Here is a 19,643-nt window from a genome sequence, read left to right as displayed (position 1 = left end):
CATAGGAATTTCTGTATAATGTTGCCATGAGTTTTTACTCAAAACACAATAGGGCAAATATATTGTACATAAATATATTCTATTCCTATTATATATCAGGATTGGCTATTAATTAAAGAAAAAATATGCAAGACTGTTGCAAATAATTTGTATTGTAAGATGATATAAGGAGTCCAGGTGTGGGACCTTGATCACACACATCCTACTGCTGGTCATTCAGTCCACAAGCCTAGGAAGATCAAAGCATTTCAGGCATTACATACACAGCGAATACTGCAATCCCTCAAAGTATCTGAAGCATTTAATTGTTGCTCATTTGGGTACTTAAAAATGAACCCCATTGAAATTTTTGAGGATCTATAGATACATGTGAAATAGGTTTTTTTTATCTGGCTCTCAGATGGTTTTTTATCAAGTATTGTCTGTGATTGTTCAGTTTCTTTCCACTTTGCAATGAAAAATACTATATTCTGCCATTTTTATTGGCAGATAACTGTCTGTAATAGAGCTATGTCATTTCACACCTAAGAAATTATTTTTCCTTTTATTTCCCAGCTATCTATGCTGCTGAATTGTTTTTAAGAAACCATCAACTTAACATAACTGGCCACCAGGAAACAACCACAGCCTAATAATTTTTTTTTTTTTTTTGATGACTTAGAATAGGAGTAATTCAGCAGTATTATAAAAGTTCCTCAGTGTCGAGAATAGGTTCACAGGAAAAATATAAGCCCTATGTAAATTACAACAGTGACAAAGTTTGCTAATGAGCTCTGGGATACCGACTGCCCCTCCAGCACCACACTGTTTTCTGCTTGAGCCAGGAGCTGACCTCAGCTGTACACCCTCTCATCATCATTTCCTCATACTGAACAAGACCCTTTTCTTGTGGTCAAACTACACAGCCTCAAGCACAGTGTGGTCATGCACATCTGGGATGGGTTTATTTATTTGCGTTCAGTGGAGAGAAAGGAGTCTCTTCACAAGATAAATACTTACTGCGCTGTGTGAGATTACTCCATGTGGAAATGAGTGTTACAATAACCATTTCTGATGTTTTTTCTGAGATCATTGTCCTCAGCTTGAAGGTTTAAAAGGCAAAGTGATTTATAAATTTGCCTGTCTGTGAGACTGCCTATAGTGTTAGCTCATTTGTGTCACTATCAAATATATCTTCATGGTACCATAAGAAAATCAGAAAAGTCCCTGTATCAAAATACAAAATGACAGTAAAGGACATAGTGATGTTACCTGATATATCATATAGTTGTTCTGCATAAATCTAGTAAGGTATCATATACAGCTCAGCCTCACTCTTGAATGTAGGGTTTGTCTATTTTTGTTTTATATTCCGTTTAATATTTCTGCTCTTTTTTAATTCCCTTTTCACAATAAATCTTATATAATTAGTAGTGTGCACTGAGACAGCTTCACATTGCTACTATATCTGAGACTAAGAAGTATTAAATGAATCCTAGTTTTTCAGTAAGTAATATATATGTAGATTGATTCTGAATTGATCACACACTGCTGTAGTCGTTTGGTCCTAAATACTCATTACAGTTTTTCTGCTGTGAGATAAGAATTAGGAGAAATGCAAAGCAGGCACCAAACTTGAAAGGATATAAAGAAGTTTATTAACAGACCTAAAAGAGGGAAAAAAAAATTATACCACCTTCAGAACTCTCCTCCTCCCCCCACCTTCCTCCCTTCTCCCACTGACAATGTAAAAAGACAACCCTTAAGATGTTCAGTCTGTTTACCACTTCCATAATAACCTTGTTCAGTCCATTTAGAAAGAGAAGTCTCTTCTTGCTCATGCTATGAAAACATTATCACAACGAGACAGCCGCCCACTTCCAAATATTGTTCAGTCCATTTAGGAAGAGGAGTCTCTCTGCCTGCATGTGAGTCCCTTCCCCCGACTTGCAGCTTTTCCCACAACTGCTTTCGAGGGTCCACTCTTGAAGTTTTTTGGGGTACAATTTTAAGGTTGAACCGTTCAGGAACAAAAAAAAAGAGGCCCTTCTCCTTCCCTTGGAGCAAAGGCTCTTCCTCATCTTCATCTCTAGGACTATCTCTGGGAGCATCTCTAGGAACTGAGGTTTTCTCCTTTCCCATTTGGAGCAAAAGTCCTTATCTGGTCCATCTCTAGGGATTGAGGTTTTCTCCTTTCCCGTTTGGAGCAGAAGTCCTCATCTGGTCCATCTCTCCCTGTCCAAACTTCTCATGAAATTACAGCTGCGTCAGCATCTGCCTATCTCAGCGCAGGTGCTTTTGCTTACGAGCTGAACACTCCACCCCCCATATCTTCATGGAATTACAACAGGATACTCTGATATATCATAGCTTTAGAACAGAATTTCAGCTTTAAGCATCTCCTCTCTCTCTTCCCTCAGGTTTTCAGCTCTCCACAGCTGGAACAGGTCCATCGGCTCCAGGATGGCCGTGGCCTGGCCCGGCCTGGCCCAAGTAGGGCCTGGCCGGGCCCGCTGGCCCCCGCACGGGGCCCGCAGCCACCTGTGCCAGCGCCGGAAACGAGAGAGAGCTTGGGGGGGAGTTTGTCTATTCTTAAGTGTGCATCACAGAGGGGTCACAACTTAAGTGGCTTAGAGAATTGTCCATATTCAAACTGGCCAGCTGATAGGTTCTATCAGTTCCCAGAGGAAACTGTAAGCACCCCTTAGCAAGGACATCCCTTCTGGGACTGTGCTTGCTAACCTATGACAACTGCCATAGAGTGACACTGGCAAATCAGTGCAACACAGCACAACACTAATGTTGTGGATACATCCCAAGTTTTATTAGTAATATTGATTTTGGAAAATTGAAGATTTAACACCCCACTCCCCCCCCCAAAAAAATCGAAAACGAAACTAAAACCAAAAAACCAAAAGTCAAATGGAAAGAGGAAACTAAGATGACTTAAAAGCTTAATTTAATAAAATGAGAGTGAAGGGAAATTTTTTTTACATATTCTCTTAGGGCAGGGATGCATATGCATGTCAATGTTTTACTATGAGTATTACATGCTCATAGATTAGCAAAGTGTAGTGCCAGAAGGACTATTTGGTATGACCTCATATATCACAGACCACTAAACATCACAGTTAGATAGTATAGAATATCAGTTGTCTGTCAGATATTCTGTTTGACAGGCACCAACAGCTCTTTTCATCTATCTGCAAGACTAATTTATTGAATATTTAAGAAATAGCTGGATCAAAGGAGTTTCTTCTCAACACTTAGCAAATTATTGTTGATATGCTTTAAAATTTTATTCCTGATAAAATTCCAGTGCAGTTTGAATTCGTAGTTACAAACAAGAAGTCATGCTTAGGGTTTTTTAATGTATTTACTCTTCCTACACTTCTTGAGGTTGTTTTTAATTTTTGTATTTTCCTGGCTTGAAATAATAGTGCTTGGTAATTAAATCTGAAAGTACAAAATTGAGTAATTGTTTTACCAGCAAATTGCTAATTCACAAAAGAATAAGTTTTGGAGAACATGAGGTTTTTCATGAAACAGGAATAAAAAAACCCCACTTAGTTTTGGGACCATGCAAACTGAATTTTCAGGCAAGACTTACTAAGTGACCTGACACCTGTGTGAGAAAGGTGAGCCAGGGCAGGGTATGTTACTGTGTTTTTTTGCTCAGGAGCTCATCAACTCAGATTGCTGACTGTAGTGAGGGGTCAGGGGCTCAAATCCTATCCTGGAAAAGACTTGAGGACAGGTCTCTCCTTTCCCATGGGTCCACTCTGCATCCTGACCTGTTGTGTGTGTAGGACAGCTCTGCTTGGTTGTATAATGGATATACACCAGGCGAGGAAGCATCAGTGTTTGCAGAACAGGAACAGTCTTGGTTCTGACTGTGTCTGTTTTCAGGAAGTGCAGCTGCCTTGAGAAATGTCTACCTCATTCCTACAGCAAAGAAATGAGTAACACCTCACTCACTAGAATACAAGAGACACTTCAGTCACATCTGTTTTCTCAAACTTTAAGACTATTCCAGCTGTTTTGAAATGCATTTGTAAAACTATATGCATTTGCAAAAATGAGTTATATCAAGACGATTAATTAAAATTATCCTAAATGCTTAAAAAAATGTTCAGCATTTTGAAATTTAAAAGTTATCAAGTCAATGTCACAAAGAAAGATTAATAAAATCCAATCATTGAATACCCTCGAGCAAGGTGTCTTACCTGTTAGCAGTTCCAAACCAGGCAGAAAATAAGTCTAAGTGTATGACAATTCTGTTAAAGCTTTCAAGGAAACAATATCATATCTCAGCTATTTTATGAGCAGTATGCAAGTCCCTCTGCAAACCTAGTCTTTCATTTCCAAGACCACTTTGCTTAAGAATCCAAACCCAAAACTAAATGCTTCAACTGTTTTTTGTATCCTTGAAATTATTATTTTTAGTACTGCCAAGTAGTTATTTACTGTCATCTGATCATCTGTTATTAAAGGATGTTTATTATTGTATGTCCCTTTTTGACATATTCTGATGAATTCAAATGTCTGTTTTATTTTTTTCCTGTGATACTCATTTACTTTTATATTCCTGTCAAACCTGTCCTCAACTGGGGATATGCTCATAAAGTTGTTACCCCTACACAGATGTTGTAAAGGGCATCTCTAATTGCCAGTTTTCCAACCCCTTCTGCATTTTGTGTACCTAGTTAAATTTGAGGAAGCACAAGAGAATGCTGTTTTCCTGTAGAGAATGGCACACTGATTTTTATTTTAGTAGTATTATTTCCACATTTTGTTCAGTCTTTGCATGTTTTTTAACTCCTGGTTTAATCTGAACAGAGCTGTATTCCCACTGAGCTGCAGACATTCATGCCCCAATGTTTTTCATTTACAAGTAATGTCAATCTCATTTTATTCCCTGGTTATACATTCTTGCATAGATGTCGAAACCGAACCTCCATTGTCACCTTATTCTCAAATGTCTTAGGAACTGGTGACTGTGGCATTCAATTCTGGGAAAATATTTTTTCCCCCATGCACCCCCTTTAATTTTTAAATTTCATTAAATATTTCCCTTGTGTTTTTTCTCGAGCTAACATCAGATGGAAATACTTAATTTATTAACCTTCTCTACATCTTTTAAATTTTCCTTATTTAACCCTACTAATGGAGGAACGTCTAGACTCCTCACATGGTTCAATTTTCCCTTCCATGACAAATAATCTTTGACTTTATGATTTTTTTTTTCTCTTCAAAATACACTCACTTTCCTAATTTACTTGCTTATATTCCTGTCTGCTTGGTTTAGCTGATTTTTTTTTTCTTGAGGGATGATGATTAGATAACATTATGAAATTTATCACATAACCAAAATTCTAATTTATCATTTATATTTTTAATTTATTTTTTAGGAAAATATGTCTGGCATTTTTTTTTATGCTCTGCACACTGACATATTTTAACCAATTCTAATAGACTTGGCATCCATTCTGAACCAAAAAAAATTCAAGTTATTATTTAATTCGCATTTTTGTAGGTTTTTCTAATCCTCCTTTGCAAAATTTAAGATTAGCTAGTCTGTGGCATGACATATCAACTAATACAATGTTAACTGTTGCTTGGTTACATCAATATTTTTAGAAAAAAGCCAGAAATTAAAAATATTCCTAGAGAAATAAATTGAGGATTATGATTTTATCTTGCATTTTCATTAGAATGGACCTTTTCTCATGTGTGCTGCAGATCTAGACCATGAAGAACAACTTGGGGTACAAAGTATTTTATACTGGTGACTTGACTTTCTTGTTTTGGAGTATTTGAAGTGTCCATTGTTTCTTTGATTACATTTACTTTCTTGTTTAATATCAACAATGAGTGCTTGAAACTCCTTCCCTCCTGCATATCTGTAGAGCAGACAGTCAACTTGAAGTTCAGTGCTGGAATCTAAAGACAATATACTCTACAACATGCATGTGGTGTGAGCATACATTTTTCTTTTTAGAGAAAAGTCATATGGATCATCAGCATTAACTAACAAAAAGCTCCTCTTTCAGTCGTCTTTCTTACTTTTCTTGTGTTTAGGAGAGGCTAAAATGTTATTTAGATTTTTCACTGCCTTTTCATCAGTTGGAGATAGGAGCCCCATTGTTCCTTGTAGGCCAGAATCTTAAACCTAGATTCTGAGTGTCTAATAACACCAGATATTTAGCAGGTGTGATGTCTGCTCGCAGGGCTGGACATCTAATAGCCTGTGATCAACTCTGGTAGGAAAGACCTCTTCATTTCTCCTGGAGGATTGGGAGGCCAAAGTAGTTTTGACGTGCTTGAATATAATAAACTGAACAGACTATCTGAAACCAAACACAACAAAGACAACATTATCTGAGCTTTTCTTCACAATCACTGACACTTGATTGCATTTTAGTCTTAACCTGCTTTTTATCTTAATCTGGACCTGAAATTGCCAGCCATGCCATCCTCTTTGGTTTACATAACATGGATAAATATCCACTGGGACCTAGGACAAGAGCTCCAAAAATCTTTTCAATTGATCTGTGCATTAGACATAAACAGTGGTCTTTAGCCATGCATAACTAGAATAATTAAAATTTTTTCCTGCCCAGAGCCTTCATACGTCCTTACGTGATCTCTTGCAGTCTCTTTTAGAGAACCCCAAAATAGTAAGGCTGTAGATTACTCCAAGCACATTAGTGTGTTATAGAAGTTATGATTATTTTGTTATCCTTTTGGTACAGACTTACACACTGTCCATGAACAGTCTGTGTGGCTTGTAGACTGAAATTTGTCAAAGTCGATAGTGGGCATATGAAGAGGAGGAAAAAGGAACAGCATTTCTTTCATGTAATCAAACTGATAATACATGTAATCAAACTGCTAAAATATAACTAAGAAAATTTCAAAGTGGGTTTGTGGTATGGGTTTTTTAAATAAAAAAAAAATTTGTCTCCTTCCACTGAATGATCTTTTGCCCTCTTTTATTGTTCCAGGAGGAATACAGTGCCCAAATAGTAGTGCCCTCCAGGAAACACGCAGCTGTAACGAGCACTCTTGCACTGTGTACCATTGGCAGACTGGTCCATGGGGACAGTGCATAGAGGACACGTCTGTCTCTGCTTTCAACTCCTCTGCCAGCTGGAATGGGGAGGCCACCTGTTCCGTGGGGATGCAGACAAGAAAGGTCATCTGTGTGAGAGTAAACGTGGGACAAGTAGGCCCAAAAAAGTAAAGATCTTTAAAAATGTCTTCATGCTGTAATTAATGTTTGGATTTTACTGCTTTATATTTTTATCACTGATGACTGCTTTCAAAGGCAAAAAGACCCTCTCTTTTGTGTTCTCATGAGGGAACGTTTAATCTTCTAAAAATACAAAACTGGCACAACAGGAAGACTAGATATTACCTTTCTCACTGTGGATTTTTATGGGTGGTATTTACAGTGGTGATTCTGCTGACAGCCGAATAAATCCAGTTGGGTCCTTGCCACCATCAGGTTGAGTCACGATAAAATTCTTGGAGTATGTGTGTGACATGCAGACCAGCACCATTTCCAGGATCCTTGTTGTCTCCAAACAAGCAGTGCACTGTATGGATTAGTGCAGTTCCACTCAAAAGTAGTGCTGTGAATCTCAATACAGTACAGCATTTCTTCTTCTCAGAACCAGACCAAGGAGGTGTAGCATAGTGGAACCTGACATGTCATTAATTTGAAACATTAGTTTGAACATTAGCATGACAAACTTTGTGAATTTTTTCCCATTTATGTGGTTTTTTAAGTTATGCCTTTGGCCCAATAATTTGGTTTTACAGTTTAATGTGTGACCAGGCTTAAATACGGATTAGCTGCTAGTAAAATGCATTTGATAATATCTTTGTAGGGATTGGCACTCTGTAAATATATACCACTCAGAACAGATTCAAAACTGGAAGAACTGATAGCAGAGGTGGTTTAGAAAGTTCATGAGGCAGCTATTTTCACACTAAATATTTGCTTGCTGCCTGCCATTTGTTGTTTCATTCTGCAGTAGATTTGAGCCTAATTTACTTTAAATGGAAATGTGGGGAGTAATGTCTGCACATTCAGTAATCTAAATTGTTGTGTATCTGCATTAAGTGGCTGCTCTATTTAGCCACGATACCATTATATCTCTTGTTTGGTACATTTACATTAAAAAGCCCACAAACCTTTAATGATTTATCATCCTTTTTAAATCTACTGTAAATGCCTGTACCTTTGATTTGACCCTAAATTCTGGGAGGAGGACTGTTTTATTCTTTCATAAATGAATCATATGAAATGAAAAAAAGTCTTCGTTGATCCTTGAAATCGTCACATCAAAATCACCTAATCGTTTTTAAAGACCTAGACATTTAACATGAAAATATAAATAGGAACCTTGTTTTTAAACTCCCCTTATAAAAAGGATTACTTTGGTATGATACAATCAATATTATTGGCCTTATCTGCCTCACAAGTTACAGACTCCAGCATGTATCTTTTCTGTTTAATTTGACCTTGAGTAAGGACTGCAAAAAAATCAATACTTTGCTTTAAGCCACATATAGTAAATACAAACAATATAAAGCATAGAAATGGTGTTCTAATTGAACTAATTGCCTTGCCTAAGTATCTGAAGAGGAATTGTAGTGTTTAGTGCTCCTGAAAGATGAAGTTCTCAGTGAAATGGTGAATGTGTATATTTCAGACTGTTTTGTATGCTTATAATTTCTCCCGTTTTTTTAAGAGAAAAGCCAATGCAAGAAAAGCCATTAGTAAGCCAATGTTCAATGCTTTCCAGAAACACTTTTTATTTTAACCTTCAAGAAAATTTCTGACATCTTCGTCAATATATGTGATTGGTAGCAGAGGTTTTTTTAAAGTGTATCTGATCATATCTAAATACACCCTTGCATATAGAATCTGATTTTATGAATCACATGGAACCAAGGCACAAGTTGACTTAAAAATGTAAACAGATCTTACAGAGAAGTGATCAAGATTTATGCTGCTATAGTTATATTATTTCTTTTTCTTCACATTGGTGGAAGGGGAGAAAAGAGAAAGGGTGGAGATACCATTCTAAGAGGGCACCGAGGAATGGGTGCTGGTTCATGGTAATTGATCATATACTGAGGAGTGAATGTGAATTGGCAGGAAAATGCAGAGACAATGGTAGAAAGCCTGCATGAGCAAGTATTATTGTTGAAGAGTATGTTCCTGTAAAGCTGCAAATCAGCTTTTCTCCTCCTCACATTGTACAGGCATTGTTGCAGCGGGGATTACTGCGACAAGTATATATCAAACCAGGAGTCCCATGGAAACGAAGTATATATGGACAGATTCGTGGCAGATGTTTCAGAGATGTTTATTTCTCCAGCCGCATGGCTGGGGCTCTGCTCAGGAGCTCCATTGCAGGGGGAGGGACCCCAACAAGGCATAGTTCTCTGCTGACCATGGAGACTAGATTTTCTTGATAGTTTACCATTAGACTTGCCTCTCTCACCTCTCTGGTCCCAGTTGCCCAGCACTGAAAAGAGGAAAAGCTAGTCATAGTAATGTTTTTCCATAATTATCCAAAAGCTCCCAAATATGGATGTGATGTTTTTCTTACATCTTTACATATTCTTCAGACAGCCCACAGTCTGTATGTGTTTAGAGCAATAGCAATTTTGAAATTATTTTAAATATTTTCAGTACTTCTGTGAGAGTTATTGTTCCATTCTGAAACAAGTATTGCAGCATAGAGAGTTGGTTTTCCTTGATGAAAAAGGACAGAATCCCCACAGAATGGGGAAAATGACCTGCGTAATAAGTCCCATATGTGGCAGTCCAATAATCCTTTTTATATGCTGATCAAGACTCTTCCTAAAACAAGTAAGGTTTTCTGCCTTTTCTGACAGTCTTTCTCAGTCTCATTGATCTGGCAGTTTTAAATCCTTTTCTGGTTTCTCTCATAATCACAGCCAACTTATACCTATTCGTTCCTGGGTTAGCAGTGTTATTTATTTTGAATATGTCTCCTTCCAGAGTTTGTATTTAGATAAAGTGATGAGACCTGAAAATGTATTTTACTAAGCTAAATCAGATGGCTTTTCTTCATAATTATGTGAAAGCTTGAAAGTAACCCTTAAAATACAGTCTAGCATGGTGACTGAGGGATGATGGCTATTTAAATCCTGAGGTGCAGAATACACCACATTTGGCTTGCTTTCACCACATGCATTTAATTGCTACTAGTTTTTATATTAGTGCTCCATCCTGGTGAATTCTGGGCAGCAAGCACTGTCCTCATGTGTCTGCAAGCATTCAGTACCTCACATGATTCACTACTTCATTGCAAAGTGGTTGTTTATTTGATAATGCTTCTTTGTAATTTTTGGGGTTTTTTTTTTAGATGCCCTGAAAGCCTTCGACCTGAAACTGTGAGACCTTGTCTGCTTCCTTGCAGGAAGGACTGTATTGTGACTCCATTCAGTGACTGGACAGTGTGTCCTTCATCTTGTCAAGAAGGTAATTTTATCCATTTTGTGCTAATAGATTTTAGGAGTAAAAAAATGAGCAGTCAGACTAGCAGTCACTTTTGGCAGAATGCTTATACACATCTTTTTCTGACAGAGGACATGTAATACCTGGTACAGCTGCTGCAGGGAGGACAGAGTTTTTGCTGAAAAGGACAGTTATTTCAATACATTTTCTATATGCATCTGTTTGGATTTTTTTTCCACATTTTTCCTAATATTACAAACTCACATTTGCATCTTACACTGACAAAGAGATGACTAGTTACAGGGTAGACACATATCTCTTAACATCATCAGCTTATCATCTTAACATCAATACTTGTACAATGATAGCATTTTAATTGTCAGATTTTGGTTTTGGAAATACCTGTGTTCATGCTGTTTTCTCATCAGAAAAACCTGAGTCTTTACATACAAGGAGATAAGTATGTAGATAAGTAGACGTGCAGTTGTATATAATTTTGTCTGGCTGCTCTACTCCAAGAAAAATTGAAGGAGAGTTAATAAAAACCAACAGACTTTACATTGATGTGAATGGTCCAATTTAAACATATAATCCAACACCATTTTTATACATTTGACAAAGCTCTTTAAAACAGTGTGAGTCTCCCCTGAATTTTTATTACTCTGGAATCTCACATGAAGTTAGCGTGATGACAGGCTTAATATTAGCCACACATTAGTTTATGCTTTATTTCTCTTTTTAAGCTTAACAGGAGGCATTTTTCGATATGTACTATTACAGACAGACTCTGTAATACCCTCTGTTTCACAGGGTGCTAATCCCTATGTGGACATGGTGATTACTCACAGCTATCACTTTGTCAGAATGCAAAAGATATATTTACATCAAACATACACACTTGGGCTGTCATGATCAATTCTTTAGGCTTTATAAAGGAAACAAGAATAAAGGCATTTTTGCAGTAATTCCTATCAGTGTTTAGTGCATTCGAACAAATGAAAAAAGGGGTTAGGAAGACTAAATTCATAACCTTTGAAAGAGAGCAGAGAATTGAATCCATTAAATCTGAATCTACAAAATAGTTATTCATTATTAAATACGCGTTATTTTACAGCAGTATTAATTGTTCTTTCTGAAATACTTTTGTTGGAGGAGATCATACTGGGCAAAAATTCCATCCTTTTCTGTTCCCATTTCTATGGGTTTTAAGAAAGTTCTTGATGCAATGAGCATATCTTCATGAATATTTACCACAAACTAGTGTGCAGGCTTCTAAAAAATAGTATATTTGTGAGCTAAAGGAGTTTTGTCTATTTGGCGAGTCAAACTCTCTTTATACTACACAAACACTTTTTATTTCATGGGGTTTACCCATTTGTGCCAGTAAGCAGGTCAGTAGCTTTCCTGGGCTGCACGTCTGTCTTGCCCCTTGTGCCAGCTCCTGGCATCTCCTGGAGCTGTTTGACTCGGGAGTGAAGGGTTTCCTCCGTGCTGAAGAGTGGCCAGGTGGTGGAGAGTCACCGCCGGGATTCTCCTACTGCTCGCTCCTAATTACAATTGCTTGGCTGTGGTCCAGCACACTTCTGTGATCAGACAAGCTGCAGCTGCTGTAATAACCCACCCAAAGCTGATATCAGCCCAGTCAGCCAAATGTCTGCTCTACTGCTCTCTGTGAAAAAAAACCAAACTTCCAAGATTTTTACCTAACAGAGGCATTGCTGTGGAACTAATACAGATATGTAGCTTTTCTCTTAATTTTCTGCCTGAAGAACCGATACCTGAAGATGACTGAAATTAAAATTCCTAAAGGAACTATTCACTTTCGTAGTTTTTCATTAATAATGGATAACCATAATAATTAAAAAATGCAAACTGTAAAGGAATCCTAGAGCAGAATTTCTAGTTTTACATGCAAATGATTAGGGTAAGGTTATAGCTTCAAACTGTAAAGTGTAGCAGCAAACTGAGCTGGTTTAATTTTTTTGTATTGAAGTGTTTATTCATTTCAGCTGTCTGTTCATTTGTTCAGTATTGCTGGTATTGCTTTCTGTTTAGTTCTGCTTTCTGGCCTTGAGCTGAAATTGAAGTGTTTTTTCTATTAGGCTTAATTTTTCTGCTTATGGGCAAAATAGCATGTCAATATTACGGCATTTGGTTCAAATACCTTGTTTTCATCCTAATTAGTTTCATCCCTATGTAGCAGCAGTAAAAACAAGCTATTCTGTTCTTTGCAGGGGGTGTCACAGTAAGGAAGCAGTCCCGTCACCGAGTCATTATCCAGCTCCCTGCCAATGGTGGTCGGGAGTGCCCAGACTCTTTGTTTGAGGAAAGGGAATGTGAAGCTTCTCCTGTCTGTCATAGCTACAGGTATGTGAGACAATCAACCAGAAAGAGCTCAGACATGATTGTTAAACTTTTACTACCTCTAAAGCTTGCTGAATTCCATTTCTTAGCAGTTGTTTTTCTAACGTGTACTATTTAGAAAATAGGATACACATCTGAATCAAGGTTTCACAATAGATATGTAGACTCAGCTGGGCCCATAGGGAATCACCGGTTCATTTTGTTCCAGTTCCTTCTCAAGAACATTGCAGCAACTAAGAATGACTTTCCAGAATAAATTTTTCCTAGAAACTGTTTTGACATTCTATGCATGAAAAAAGTCTTTCTAAACTATCCAAAGTGCTGAACTGCAAGCTTGTATGTTTAGGAGAGCTGAGTTCTGGTGCCACACTGTTCGACCTACCATATCCTTCATTTTTCTATCCCTGTAAGCCCTGAGACAGTGCAGAGCTGAAGATATTCCCCATATGCCCTGTGTCCTCTGCATTGTCTGATCTTCACCACAGAATGCTGAGGACTGTTTCAGAAGGTGGAACCATCATTGCTTAAGAAAATGTTTGGATAGTTCTGTAATATCCATCTGAGTGTGTGGGAAGGTCTAGACATACAACAAGATCTGGTTGTTGATAGAGACAAAGTTTAGAAGATTTTGATGGTGTTAGTTAGATTTACTTGACAAAATAATAAAAAGATTTTTTTTCTGTTTTATGAATAGTAATACACATGAAGCTATTCTCTGTTGCAGAGGTAAAAATAGAATTTAAGCTTAGTTTAATGAAAATAAATTGAGATTAAAGAAATGTGATTCTTTCATCATCTGATAAGAATTATCATTTCAAATCATTAGGAGCTCACACTCTATGCAACTAAGAGATATTAAAAGATTGAAAAGAACATTGGGAAGCTACCAAAATCAGTACCCTAAACACCAGAGAAATAGAGCTCAAGAACTTTTTATAGTCAAAATTAGAGCCAGAGTTTTATCTTTTAAAATGCTGGTTGCTCCTCATCTCTTCAGTATCTGAGCTGCATGATAATGTGCTGAGCATAAGAAAGAAGAGTTGCTAGTGGTAGATGAGGTCATTTATATTTCATGACACGAACTAATACTAAACACATGTTCCATATATTTCCTTTAGCATCTTTCTGACCTGCACACATGCTGCAACAGATGGACTCACATGCAGCTGGCTCATGCTTAAGTTAGTTGCTGTCCCATAGAGGCAGGTTGCAAGGAAACTCGAGGTGCAAAACTACTGAAATAGTTTAAAACATGCAAACTGCTGATGGCTGGAGCTGTGGACAACTGTGGATTATTTTAGAGTTGTGACAACAAACAGTCTTGCCTGGATTTGTTATATTTAAGGACTGGGGTATTCTGCAGCACTAGCAGAATAGGAACTTTTACAAAGTTTCATAGAGGTTTATATTAATGATAGAATAATTTAAGCAGTACAATATTTCATTTGTTATCAATGTTCTTTTTGTTTGTGTTTTATTTTTGATATGGTGAGCCGATATTCACATTGTGTTGGTTTTCTTGGCTGGCTCCACATTTGTAAGGTGTTGCCACTTCCCAGGAATTTTCTGAGATGCCCTTGCAAGCACTCAAGCCCACTGCCCCAATACTTTCTTGTAGCTACCCTTCCTTTTTGTTTCTTATTTCTTTTTCTGGAATAGTATTTTTCAAGTGAAGCTTAACAAAGGTATTTGTTTGCTGTGACAACCTTACCTTTGTAATCATATCCTTTAAGGTTTGTGAAAACAAAATAAAAATCCTAAAATTTTGCTCATCCTACCTTATCTTAGTAGCTCCAAGACTTCTCCCTGTTTCAAGAAAGGCAGAATTGCTCCATTTATTTTTGTGTTGGAAGGCATGCCTAAGGGAGGGGGTGAAAAAAGACCTGGGGAAGAGGAAAGATCAAGCACCTAATAGTGACAGTATTTACTGCCCAAAGACAATCTCAATATTGCCTGAATCAGAAATCAACCCTGCAGTCTTAACTCTGGAATGTATTTGGGAAACTTCAATACACCTTTGCTTCACTGACTTAGGTGGAAGAAAGAAAGGAAGGAAAACAAAGTGGGAAAGAGGGGAGGTTTATTAGGCTGTGGTACTATTTAAAATTTGTCTTTACTTAATTGGTCCATGCTGATTTTTGAGATGTTAGTGTCCTTTCATTAAATCCACTTTTCAAATTTCGGTATGTCATTTTGTTGAATCATATAATACTCTAAGCATGCTCAGATATAAATTCATAGCAAAGGAGTTCTCTTGTTAAATGGGTATTCAATGCACGTAATTTTATTGTTCTGTATAGTTTTCTTTTTTGAATTTTCTTTTTCATATTTTGTATAACTGTGTTAGTGCTTTGTCTTAATATATTCACTGTGTATTTTTTTGGCACTGTTAATATAACTTTGTGCTTCAAAATCCTTGAAAATGTATATGGTTTGCTTTCCCTTTCCACGTTTGCTTCCTCCTTTCTTCCATATGTTCTTAGTGGCCTCATCCTAAAAGAACAAAAAAAAGTTAATGGAATAGAAAGAAGTTTATGGTACTGTTACTAGTTCTTTTGTGAAGTGCCTGTGACCAGTTAGTAAAAATAAGCAACAGCTCATGGTGATTTATAACACCATCTAGCACTCGTGCTGCCTTGGGTTTGATGGCTACAAGGTTCAGATGGATTGCTTCCCCTCTCATTTCAGGTGGAAGACCCACAAATGGCGCAGGTGCCAGCTGGTACCATGGTACGTGCGCCAAGACAGCCCGGGAGCACATGAGTCTTGTGGACCTGGGCTACAAGCAAGAGGTTAGACCCTTTGTTTCTGTCATTTATTCCTCAGAAATCTATAGATGCACTGGTGTGGGAAGTGCCTTACATTTTAGGACTTGTAACCTAATTTTATCTATCTTTATGGGCATCAGCAAAGGAAAATACTGAAAGTGTTTAGGGCCATGTCTCAGTATGTTTGGAGTCTCTGGCAGCACAGAGATCCTGCGGCCTCTCTGCCATTTGCTCCCTGATGCAATTTGTCTCTGTGACCCCTTACCCTTTCACTGTATATCTCTGAGAACAGTCTGGCTACTTCTTCTCTATACTCTCAAATTAAGGTAGTTACAGAGACCAATGGGAGCATGAGAGATGCAAGACTTTGCATTTACACTGTTAATGTTCAGTGCCAGCCCATTTCTCTGGGTTGTCAAGGTCCTTTGAATGGCAGTCCTTCCAGGCAGGTACTGACTGCTCAAACTGCCGTTGTCCTCAAACTTGCTGAGCATGCTTTCTGTACAGGTTGTTAAGGAGACTAAACAGAATTGTGCCTGGAATTAACCACTGAGGTGAAACAATCTTAAACAGCTGCTGGTTAGACTTCTAAACCACTGACCCTTTGAGCCCAATGATTCAGACATTTTTGTACCATTTCCATTTAACAGCAAATAATTTTTACATCCAAATCCAGCTTTGCTGTCACCTGTTGTCCTGGGGTGATGTTATGAAGCCACTTTATTCCTTAACCGTCCGCTTCATGCCCAAGGATGCTCTTTCTTTAAGATGGACCTGGGGGGCTTGGCAGGGCTCGGGAGGGAGTGCCCTGGGAGCGCTGTGCTGGTTTTTGGGTTTCTTTTGTGTTACAGCTATCTGGGAAAATGTTTTGTTGGTTTTTCTTGTTCTTTTTGCCCTTCCTTTCTCTTGCCTCATTGCCTCTCTTCCCTCCTCGCTGGTCCGGGGAGCCTGAGGAGTGCCCCCGGCTGGTCCAAGCCCACGTGTCTGTTCCCAAATACAATTTGTTGTATTTTGAGGGTTTTTTTTTAATCCTGTTCTACATGGTTTTGTTTGTGTGTTAATAAACAGTTTGTTTTTTCCACTTTCCCTTATTGTGACCCACTTTTATTGGTGGAGGAAAAGGGGAGGCCCTTTTCCCTCCAGAGGAGACACTCATTCTGGAGTGTTTCCTCCTGAAGTTTTGTCTCCAAAACCAAGACACCTGTCTTCATAGAGAATTTTGTGGCTTTAGCAGTTGTGTATGTGTGGCTCTGTTAAGTATAGCTGGATAAGGCCTTTGTAGGTGCATTAAATACATTCAATAGGAAAATAAATGCAGTTCGTATTTACTGTGTTACAGTAATTGAATTGCTTTGAACTACTGGCCAACCTTGAATTCCAGGAAGGTTTTCTCCTTTGTTGTTTCTGAGCGCAAACTTCTATTTGTTAAAGCACTGTTAAGTTATTGGCTCAGCAGATTGTGCCATTCCTGAGGAAGGACATTGCTAACTGCAGAAGTGAAATGCTCAGGTCATTAACTTCCTTGCAGTATTAAAGGAGGTCATGGTATGCTTAAAAAGTTATGGAGTAAATCTTAGGATAGTAGCTCCTGCCGCTTACTCAGAAAGTGTTACAGGAGATCAATTTAGAGCTTACCACAAAATGAAACCTTAAGGCATTGCCTGTTAATACAAAAGACTCCTGCCTGTGGTAATTATTCCAAAGGTTTATCACAATGGAATCTATTTCTAGCAGCTCTGGAGGATACATTCAGATTACACACTGAGAAAATAAGATTTCTGTCTTTGATGGCAGGAATTCAGATTGTACAAAGTGTTGTCTTCTGTGGTTGTATGGTAGTACCTAAATCTCTTGACTTTGCCTCAAAGTCTGTTAATAAAGAAAGGTAGCTAATAATAGTGCATGCAGATTGGATTTTATTATTCTTTTGTGTCGTGAGAGTTTCTTTTTATTTTTTTAAACATAATTCCAATCATGTACAGGCCACACATATACAGAATAATAAATTATCTTGAAATTAATGGCCTTGTAGTTTTCAAATCTGATAAAACAGACTGGCAGAATTTCCCTTTGGTACTACACAGAGTTCGATATTGTGAAAGATGATGTATTCAAGCAGTAATCTTGCTCCCACAAGCAGATATAATGGAAGTAGCTCTCTAGTGTAATGTGGTCAAGTGGTAGGATGAGTAATCCTTAATTAGGAACCCCTGGAGCAGCTAGGCCAGAAGAAAGCTGGTGTTTTTGATACAATTCGGTGAATGTTTCTGAGATAAATTGTTAGAAAGGAAGATTTTTGTTTACTCCTGTTTTTTTTCAGGTCCATCCCATGTGTAAATTCCCTTGTAGAATTCACAGAGCAAGTAATTCAAGTTGGACAGCAAAAGTTTATTTGTGCCTCAGTCCAGATATCTAAATATGAATCTAAATATTGTTTAGGCTGTTGCAGTGGTGAAAGTTACAAGCATTAAGGACAGAGAGGTTTTTGCCCAGTATTTTTTCCCATTTATATAAGTGATATAAATCAACATAAAATGCAAGTTTCAAACTCAGGTATATTATGTGTCATGTCTCAGTGTTGTAATACCTCACAATGTGTTGATTGTATCTTTTACTTCTGTACTCAGTAATGTAAACTGATAATCTGTAGGAGCTAAACAAAGTAGTACAGCTTTTCCTTAGATTGAAACAAGTAAAATATTTTACCTTTACAATGAATATGACTTGGAAATACAAGTTGAATTTTTGCACAAAAGTAAATTTCCCTTTGGAAAACATAATTCTCTAATTCTAGAGATTATCAGATAAAGTTTTATTTGCTTCACACCTCAGAAAATTGCATTTTGAACATGAATAGTGTGTTTTATTTCATAATATAATTTATCTCCTACACAGGGCATCAACATATTCCTTATCCCTTCTTAATTTTCAAATTCAAAATAGGCATGTGTGAATTTTCAGTGATACACATTATTTTGTTTGGGCCCCTGAACAAGAGTTGATTTCATGCAAGGTGCTCGCTGAAGGGAGGCTGACCTGAGAGCAAACAGACTGAGCTCTGCCCTGGACAGTATTAGAAAGGTTTTACCAATTCCTGAAGGAAGATGCTGGAAGAGGTTTTATCTCCTCTCCCTGTTAATTTTTGGCTCCCTCCTGCATACTTCGCTGCTTGTAAATAGATTTTTTACAGGTGTGGAAAACTTTGCATGTTAATATGTCATTAAAAAATTCTGTACTATAAATAGTTTCTTTAATGGCCATTTTGTGATGTAGGAACAGAAAAGTCTGAGCTTCTACTGTACAAGTCCTTTGAACCACCCCAAAATCAGGAAATGCTAAACACTGAAATAAGAAATCCATTTGGTATAACATTCTGATACTGCATTTATGATTGCTGCTGTAATACAGATATTTTGAATGGTACATTTAACTGTTTTTTTGTGATTTCTATACAAATATTGACTGTGAAAATTGTTGACATACCACCATTTCTTTTTCAATTGAGAAAGAGTTCTCTTTCAAGTTTCTGGTGCTCATGATTGAGAAATCACGCATTCATCCCTTTGCGCCAGTTTGCTTTTGATGACAAAGCGAATAATAATTTTGTAGAAGTAATCTCTGCCCTTTGGTTTCCTGTGCATTGTCCTTTCATTTTGTGTTGATACTCAGTAGAGCAAGTAATTCCATTCTTCTGTGTGGAAAGAGTTCTGAATTCCTCTTTTTCAGTGCAAGGGGATATTGCCATTGCTATCAGCTTGTCCTATTTCTGATCTGATTGCCCACGCACAACCACTGTAACACATAGATTATCAGCAAATGTGTTATATGAGAAAGAATAGGAATGTGCACCAAGGAAAAGATACATCTGACCATGCATTCATTAGCAGTTTATTTTAAACAAAATAGTCTGTTACTGTTAAAATTTTAGTTAGAAAGATAATTAAATCTGAAGGAAAGATTAGAAGTTAGAAATCATTAAAAATGACTGCTTAGGTGTCTGATCTTAAGAGTCTGTGAGTAACTAGAGC

The 19,643-nt window shown here is 37.5% G+C and overlaps 1 protein-coding gene across 1 annotated transcript in view; it reads left to right on the top strand.

The window, feature by feature from the left end:
* The window catches only part of THSD7A (thrombospondin type 1 domain containing 7A), a 199,267-nt gene that overhangs the window by 127,991 nt on the left and 51,633 nt on the right, over positions 1-19,643 (top strand). The window contains exons 9-12 of the mRNA XM_082293117.1: positions 6,987-7,221; positions 10,392-10,507; positions 12,718-12,850; positions 15,536-15,639. Of these exons, the coding sequence (XP_082149243.1) occupies positions 6,987-7,221; positions 10,392-10,507; positions 12,718-12,850; positions 15,536-15,639 (588 nt within the window). The remainder of the gene's footprint in view (positions 1-6,986; positions 7,222-10,391; positions 10,508-12,717; positions 12,851-15,535; positions 15,640-19,643) is intronic.

The sequence above is a fragment of the Coloeus monedula genome (genome assembly GCF_965178545.1).
Source record: "Coloeus monedula genome assembly, chromosome: 1".
NCBI classification, from domain to species: domain Eukaryota; kingdom Metazoa; phylum Chordata; class Aves; order Passeriformes; family Corvidae; genus Coloeus; species Coloeus monedula.
The sequence above is the reverse complement of the archived record's forward strand: the minus strand, read 5'-3'. Positions and strand labels throughout refer to the sequence as shown.